The 9,179-nt window shown below is 37.9% G+C and overlaps 1 protein-coding gene across 1 annotated transcript; it reads right to left on the minus strand.

Annotated features, from left to right (window-relative positions):
* Positions 1-7,381: 7,381 nt before the first annotated feature.
* On the minus strand, positions 7,382-8,625 carry LOC114408156 (protein INVOLVED IN DE NOVO 2-like). Its single transcript, XM_028371251.1, has 3 exons — positions 8,534-8,625; positions 8,147-8,434; positions 7,382-7,662 (listed from the first exon to the last, which is right to left on the minus strand). The coding sequence occupies exons 1-3, from the start codon at positions 8,594-8,596 to the stop codon at positions 7,438-7,440; spliced, it is 576 nt and encodes a 191-aa protein (XP_028227052.1). The 5' UTR covers positions 8,597-8,625; the 3' UTR covers positions 7,382-7,437.
* Positions 8,626-9,179: the final 554 nt, after the last annotated feature.

A 9,179-nucleotide genomic window follows, 5' to 3' on the forward strand; every position in this document is an offset into this window, starting at 1 on the left:
GTAGTTAGATATCGCGTGAAAGAGTCTACCCCTTTCTTTTCTTTCTTGTAGATCGTGATGGCGGCGCAGCTAATCCATGATCGAGTGGAGATGGAGTGCCTAGAGGGAGCTTGGGAGACCCTCGAAGGCAACACGAGGTGCCGATTTCGGGGCACGATTCGATTTACGGCTACTTCATTGGTGCATCCAGATGAACCCGCGCGCACGCTTCAGCGCACTGTAGAGTGGATACTACCCACGCCTACACCATACCGTCTAGTGGAGCTAGTCCACATGATTGAGGTGACGTCATCCGAGGAAGACCCTGAGGAGGGTCTCGAGGAGCTACCTCCTGAGCCTGCTGTGGATGCTCTTGACTTTCTAGAGGGTGATGAGGACCCACTCCCTGAGGTGGATTCTTCTGAGGACGTCATGTCGGCATCTGAGGCAAACTCTACGGAGGATAGTGGTCCGGGAGAGATGGCGATCAGTGGAGGCTCTTCATCATAGTAGACAGCTCATTGGATTAGTTTTGTATACTTTTGAGGGTGGGTGTATCTAGGACTGACTGTTAGGTTTACTCTTTTGTTTTTGTATGGGTAGACCTATTGTATAGGAATTTGATGATTGTATACATGTGGCTGAAGCCACCACTGTGGACGCCTTTGCTCTGGATGACACTATGTATTTTGTAAAACTCCCATATTTTGGACAGCTTTTAGATGATGAATGTACTCATGTTTAATCTTGTTAATTGGAAAGAAAGCAGTAGCAAACTTTCTTTGCAAAAGAGTTTACCGACCGTATTTTATTTTACTATTTTCACGTGACGACCTAAAGTAATTGCTGGTATACTCTGCCTTTTTAAACAGCAAAATAGTTTAGAGAGTACGAGCGGTAAGAAAGAAATGACTCCGAATAGAGTTGTGAACTGGCCATTCAGGACTCTATAGTGAGGATTTTCCTTCTGAACCTAATTATTGTGAAAAGAGAAAGAAATGAAAAAGAAAAAGAAGAAAAAAAAGATTACCATGGTTTTTGTTATTTAAATCATTACTATTAAACAAGTCATTATTTTAGGGACGCCACATGTGATAACGGACAAATGCAGGAACAATATGTTCATTATGATGCTGAAGAGATGTTTATGCGGTGCATGATAAGAATGCATTTACGGACACGAGAGCCCGGAAAATCATCTCTCCTTACTGCGCATTCGGGGGCGCAGTGCCCCATGTGTGCAGTTAAGAAGATGATATGGATCTTTCGACTTCCCACGACAAAAGACGAGACCCACATACAACGCATGTGTGACAACATGATGCAGATGCGCAAAAGCGCAACAGGGGGATGCACCGAGTACGACAATATCCATAAATAATCGTACAACAAAGGCGTACATGACATTTAGGTCTACATGCATGGCAATGTTAAAAATGGCGCGCAGCGTGTTTGCTCCGTGCCCCTATTTTAGGGACCTATAGGACAATATCTAGGGGTCTCTAATAACTACTCCCCAACAATTCATAACTCACACGGCTATTTTCTAGAGGTATCATCACTCAAGATAATAATATTGTGGCGGTATGGAATACCAGCGACAACACATTATAAAGAGAGAAAGCTCTAGACGAGGTTTCACTATTATCAAGCAAGTCGGAGACCTAGCATGATAATAGATTCACCTCCACTCCTTAAATTCCCATGAACCCGGGTATAAGGCCCCTTTTTTACTCAAACCCGTGGGTGCTTAGAATGCAGTGTAAAGAATGCGAAATAGACAACAGTTATTTACATTTTACACCGTTCAACAAATGCACACACAAAGTTTCACAAATCCACAATTCCTTAAAATAGGCCTAACTCACATAAAGGTCCCCAGTGGAGTCGCCAACTGTCGCAACGTGCCCTTCGCGGGCGAGCGAAGGCGAGGCTCACGGGTGCACTTTCCAAAGGAGGAAAGATGCGTGGAGTCGCCACCAACGTTTATTTGTGGAAAACGTCGGAAAAACCGAAGGAAACCGGTCAAAATGAAAATTCTAAGTTCGGGAGTTATATTTACGTTTGAGGAAGGTATTAGCACCTCTCACGTTTGTCTCAAAGGACAACAGCCTATTTTTTAGAATTGTGGAAATTGTGTTACCTTAACTTTTATTTCTTTTTATTTTTTGAGGTCGACAAAAGCGGAGCTTTTGCTCCTACGCACCCTCCATCAAAGAGGAAATCAGACCTACATAGTTCTTTCTTTAGAGGTGAATCAAGCGATTCTTTTACTTGAAAGGTGACCACTTAAAGGTGTTGGGCCTTTAAAAATGATCCATTTAACTTGGTAAGAAAAAGCTGAGATAAAATTTCAAATCCTTTTTTAGTGATTTTTTCGTGGACGCGCTTGACTTGGCGAATTGATTTTAGCCTTAGTTTCGCTTTAGTTTATTTAGTCAATTCAATTAAGAATGAGAAATCCCAAAGAGAAAACGTCCGATTGATTTTTCCGCTTAATTTTACTAAAATATATTTTTATTATTATATTATTATTTTACCTCTTTTTTGATTTTCAACTTGGTTACGGCACGACCGAACAGTCGGAATTCATTTAAATCGAAATTAACGGATGATACAATTCAAATGATCGGTGGAAATTTATTTTATTTTTAGATTAGGCGAGAAATGACTTCAATAAATGACTGAAGCACGTCAAAAGGGGGTATAGAAAGCGAATGAAAACGAGAATAAAAATACATGAAACAAAATGTGGACCACCACTGGTACATAGGATGAATTGAAAAGCTCGGTTTGAGGTATTTACCCGTTGAAGACTGAAGAAAACGAAGAACGAACGATGAATGTTGAAGAACAGTCGAGAATCTTCGCGTAATTACTCACGGAAATGTTACGGAAGCGCCTAGGCTTGGATTTTCTTCACGGAAACTATTTTCCTCAACAAATTTAAGAGAATACGAAGTGCCAAGAAGGCTAACCCCTTCTCCTTTCACTCCTCCCCCTATTTATAGCAAAATAGGGGAGGAGCTTGCCACCCAGCTCGCCCAGGCGAGCAAGGTTGCTTTCTCTAGAAGCAACAGCCTTCTGGAGGAAGAATCTGGAAGGCCCAATTGGGCCTGATTGCTATTTGTACCCCCTTTTTACTAAATGCACCCCCTTTACCTTTTTTGGTAATTCTTTTTCCGTAACGTTACGAAACTTTACGAATTTCGTAACGATACTTATTTTCCTTCCGCAAGGTTACGAATCTTCACGGATTATGTATTTACTCTTTTTTAGCTTTCGAAGAAGTTACGAAAACTCACAGATTGCGAAAAACACCTCCTTTCGATTTCCGTCATATTACGTAATTTTCACGGATCGCGTAAGCCTTTTGATTTTCGGCACGTCTCGGGACTTCACATATTGTGCAACAAAGGGTGCCAAGTACCTCGAAGCGGCCAATCAAAGGTTGTATATCATCAAATAATAATTCCCGGACGAAATTAGGGTATGACACCGTGTTATTGGGACGCTTCTTAACATTCAAGGCAAGACAAAGGATGGCTTGAATACCCGTCAAGATCTAGCTGATATGGGAATACGATCACAGTTGCATCCAAGGTCTGATGGGAAGAAAATTTACTTGCCCCCAGCTTGCAATACTTTGTCCAAAAAGGAGAAGATAAGTTTTTGTCAGTGACTTCGTCGGGTGAAGGTTCCACAAGGATACTCTTCAAATATAAAGAGCCTTGTGCAGTTGAAGGAGCTTAAGCTTGTACGGTTAAAGTCTCACGATTGTCACGTGCTCATGCAACAATTGTTAGCCGTGGCTATACGAGACATCTTGCCAAACAAAGTCAGGTTAGCCATAACTCGCCTGTGCTTTTTCTTCCATGCTATATGTAGCAAAGTCATTGATCATGTGAAGTTTGATGAGCTGGAAAATGAGGCTGCAATTATACTGTGCCAGTTGGTGATGTATTTTCCCCCTGCTTTCTTTGACATCATGATTCACTTGATTGTGCATCTAGTCAGAGAAATCAAATGTTGTGGTCCTGTTTATCTACGGTGGATGTACCCAGTTGAGCGATACATGAAGATCTTAAAAGGGTATACAAAAAATCTATATCATCCAGAAGCATCTATTGTTGAGAGGTACATTGCAGAAGAAGCCATTGAATTTTGTTCAGAATACATTGAGAAGGCTAAACCTGTTGGCCTTCTTGAGTCTCGGCATGATGACAGGGTGGGTGGTAAGGGTTCAAGAGGACTGCATGTGATGACTCCAAGTCTAGAAGATTTGTTACAAGCTCACTTGTATGTCTTGAACAACAGTAATGAAGTTTTTCCATACATACTTAAGCATGAAGCTTTAGTCAAACAGAATAATCAAAAAATGTCAAAGAATTGGGTGTTGAAAAAGCATAACAAGACTTTTTGTGATTGGTTTAAAGATTCAATCTTTGCAGATGACAATGCTTCTGAAACATTAAGAAAGCTAGCAAATGGGCCTAAAGGAAATGTTATAACTTGGCAAGGATACGACATAAACAAGTATTCATTTTACACAAAAGCACAAGATGACAAAAGTATAATGCAGAACAGCGGGGTCACCCTAAGGGCTGAATGTCAACACTTCGCAACTGTGAATGATGCCAATCCCTGTGTAGCGTCCATCCCTTACTTTGGGTTCATTGATGAAATTTGGGAGCTTAACTATGAGAAATTTACTGTATGTGTTTTTAAATGTAAATGGGTTGACAGCAACACGGGTGTGCGCACCGATGATATAGGATATACGTTGTTAGACCTAAAGAAACTTGGTTACCATGATCACCCTTTCATCATGGCAGAACAAGCTAGACAAGTATTTTACGTGCAAGACCCTTGTGATGAAAGGTGGTGCATGGTTCTCAAGGCAAAACAATTGGCGTCAATGTAGAAGATGATGATTCATACATGGATACCAATGTTAGCCCTTTGACCGCACAAATCACTCCTAACGTTGTTGGAGAAGAAGAAACTGACGACGTTCATGCTAATCGCAATGATCATGATGAAGGAGAATTGATTAACATCGTCTAATGTAATTTTCTATTTATATATTTGATTTTGCTACATTCATTTACATAAGTCATATAGTTGTTTTTTCGTAATGTTTACTAAATTGAGTGTACTCAAACAAATCATATATGATTGCTTATTATATCATTGGTTTACTAATTGCATTAATGAAAACATGCATATATTTGATGAAAGCTTTGAAAATGGAACTTATGCCATTTCATCTTTTTGTATTCAGTGGATCTCATCAATTGTTTTCTGAAGAGAGAGAGCTCACGAAAGCAAGTAAGTGACAGCTACACTTTTTTCCATTGCTTTAAATTATATCTTCGCCAGTGATGCAAAATTTATGTATAACTTTGTCTTGTTATTTATGGATGGTTTACTGAAGAGGGAGTGAAATCAAGCATAATTCATCAGTGTTATAATAAAATATGAAAAATTTTGTCATATTTGTATCTTGCAAGTTTCCCAATTTTCCTTTAATCTATATTCTAATGGGTTGGGATAGTCAAAGTATTAAGTGTATTTAACATGCATTGAAGTTGGTTTCTGGTAGATGTAGAAAATGATGTTTATAATACCCTTCCTGCCCTCAGTAAAAAACTTGAGGCATTAGTTTTTACACATCTAGATGACATCCTTAGGACTTCATACAACTCATGTTTGTCGCCAGTTTCATGATCCACCACCCTTACCTTCTCTGGCTTCTCACGTCTATTATTGTTAAACCCATATTTATGCTCTCCTCCCTTCATGTCTTGTTTTATCACAACTTTAGTCGAATCTCGTATCTTCTCTTGGCTTCTTGGCAAAAAAGAAACACTCCTCGCATTTGTTCCTATGCCACAACAATGCTCTTCTCCTTCATGGTCATCAAGAATCATGCAGTCGTCGGTATCAGCATTATTATTTTTCTCACTTATCTTGACCACAGTTGAATCTCTTGTCTTATTCTCCAATCACACACTTTGATGGCCTCAATCTCTTTTCTTCATATGTTCTAGTGCTTCAGCTTCAGAATGCATAGAGCAATCTGAACTTTCCCAATGATCACCAAAGGCTTCTGCATTAGCATTGACACTCTCCACCCTCCTTGGTTTATGCTTCTGTGTTGCATAAATCTCATATTTATTAGAGGTTGCAGCAGCACAGAAGCATAAAGCAAAGTGGGTGGTGAGTGTCAATGCGGATGCAGAAGCCTTTGGTGATCACCTGGAAAGTTCATATTGCTCTATGCATTCTGAAGCTGAAGCACTAGATCATATGAAGAAAAGAGATTGAGGCCATCAAAGTGTGTCATTGGAGAATAAGACAGGAGATTCAACTGTGGTCAAGATAAGTGAGAAAAATAATAATGCTGATGCCGGCGACTGCATGATTCTTGATGACTATGAAGGAGAAGAGCATTATTGTGGCAAAGGAACAAATGTGAGGAGTGTTTCTTTTTTGCCAAGAAGCCAAGAGAAGATACGAGATTCGGCTAAAGTTGTGATAAAACAAGACATGAAGGGAGGAGAGCATAAATATGGGTTTAACAACAATAAACGTGAGAAGCCAGAGAAGGTAAGGGTGGTGGATGATGAAACTGGCGACAAACATGAGCTGTATGAAGTCCTAAGGATGCCATCTAGATGTGTATGAAGTCGGAGGTTTTGGTTTTTGTATAGGCAATTAGTTATATTTTTTAAGGACTGATTTGACATTAAATTGTAAAATTTAGAAACTAATTTATTTCTCAGACTAATTTATCATTTTCCACGTATTCAAAAATTAAATTAAAACTTTTTGCATCTTTCAAAAATTAATTTATTTCTCAGACACTTTATTTACCCTTTAAAATTACCATCATAACTTCATTGTAACTTTGAAACTATAAAAACTTTTGTAACAAAAAAAAAAATTAAAAACTTTATTTAAAAATTGGTGAAAGTATAGACTATAGAGTCCTTCCTGCACATTAATTTAAACTAGAGATCGTACTGAATTTTAATTAAATGTTGAGATGTGGCAAACTATGAATTGAATCCTCCTTGAACTTGTAGGACACAATATGGACCTACCTCTTTAGACATGCATTTAATGGTTATAAAAAATTCCGACAGTATTTAAGGAATACAGCATATGCAGACAATCAATCATCTTTAAGTTAATTCTATCAAAACCACCATTGCTATGTATTCATTACAAGGATGGTAACCATGTTGAGAGAAATTGTTAGGAATTAATACCCTTCAGCCATTAAGCAAAACATAATGATCCCCCAGTACATCATCTCAGAAGCAATTGTTTTCATCTTCAGCCATTAAGAGACAATAAAGATAAATAACAGAGTGAACCATGTTTGATTAAGAGTGACAGGCAATGAAGCACATAGACTTCAGGATAATTTCAGGAGACCTATAAATATGTTTAACATAGACACACCTTTTCTTTTCCTTCAACCATGATAACTTTGAATGGATGCCAATCTGGGTCCTTTAGATATTCTTTCCACAATGAACACAGTTCTGAAGCTCTCTCTTCAGCATCCTCCTCATTATATCTTTGCTTCATTGCTTCAAGGAATGGTCTAGTATCAAGTTCCCCCATTCTCTTGAAACGAATATTTCCATGAGATTGTAACTCTTTAATGGCCTGCAAGTGAGAAAAGAAGATTACTAATAAATCTTGAAAGCAATATTAGACAGTTAAAAAGTCCAACAAAGCTTTAAAAATTGCAACAACAAGAAAAATCAGTACATAACACCCATGATAAAAGTAATGAAAATATAGGTAGAGAATATCCACACAATCATAGTTAGGACTCGTCTGGATAATCAAATGAACCATTAAAAACATTTAAATTTTATTCAAATCACTTTGCTACCTAGCTATGAATCATAAAAGGAAAAAGTGCAATGCTCTATAAAAATGTAAATTCATAACTTATAACTTATGAGACCATGTGTGCATCAATTCATAAAACACTTTAAATGGGCAAGTAAAATCATCATAAAAACACTACCAGCCCTTGACCCAAGTGAAAGAATAGTTACACTCGACTGAACCTCATTGAGATGCTCTAGCAAATTCATTTGAAGAATTAGGAGGAACATATATTTGAAAAAAAAATGCTTACATCAACCAATGCTTGTCGAGCTTCCTGCAACTCATCATTACTCTCACGCTTTTTAATGATTAGTGTTTGGTTCAATGCATCTAAGTCTTGAAGTGACTGCTCCTTGTCCCTTAAATTCTTTTGTAGTGTATCTACCTTATTCAGAATTTCTGCATCTTTGTCATCTTCCATGTGCTTCAGCACAGTTAATGAACCTTTTAATTGCTGAATCTCCAACTCCAGCTCTTGTTTCATATCAACTTGTTTTTGAAGCTGAATGATTTTAGCATGGAGTTGTTCTTTTTGCCTCTGTATAAAATATAAATAGCATTAATACTTATACTATGTCATTCTGGTGCTGATGAGGACACTTTTGGTTACTAACAAAGCAAAAAATGGGCAACACACCTTTTGATCTTCAGCCAGTTTCATAACATTTTCATCAGCTTTCATTTGCTCTAAAGCAGCCATCTGAAGAGAGGTATTTTTCGATGCATTCTGCAAAAACAATAAATGTCAGCAGTGTTAAAAAAAACCTTCCACAAGCTTAATGAGCAGATTATAATTTTAAATGATTTTAAAGACTCGGAAAAAACAGATTATGTAAAAAAAAATTGATTTACAGTCCTTAAGCAAAATCCTTAATGAGAGTAAACAGAATTATGGAAAAACGAAAAAACCAATGGCATGAAATGCTTTGGAATACAACTCTAGATTGATCACACTCTTGTCCCTTCTCACTCCCCCAAATTTCCATTTTCATCCCAGAAATTAACGTGTTTTGGATTCATGACCTTCAACAGCGTACACCTTAAATATGTAACTTACTTGTTCTTCTTTCCATCTTTTTCTGCCTCTTGTTTGAATTGCATGTACTGTTCAAGCAATTCCATCGTAATCCTCTACTTCTGCTCGTCTTCCAACAACCTCATTGCCTCAGTTTCATGTTTTTCCTCTGGGTTTGCTTTCTTGATCTGCACCAAGCCATCAATACATAAAAAACATTGAGCTTAAACCAACAAAATAAAGAGAGAAAATAAGAAAAATTGAATGG

The sequence above is a fragment of the Glycine soja genome, chromosome 4 (genome assembly GCF_004193775.1).
Source record: "Glycine soja cultivar W05 chromosome 4, ASM419377v2, whole genome shotgun sequence".
In the NCBI taxonomy this organism is placed as follows: Eukaryota; Viridiplantae; Streptophyta; class Magnoliopsida; order Fabales; family Fabaceae; genus Glycine; species Glycine soja.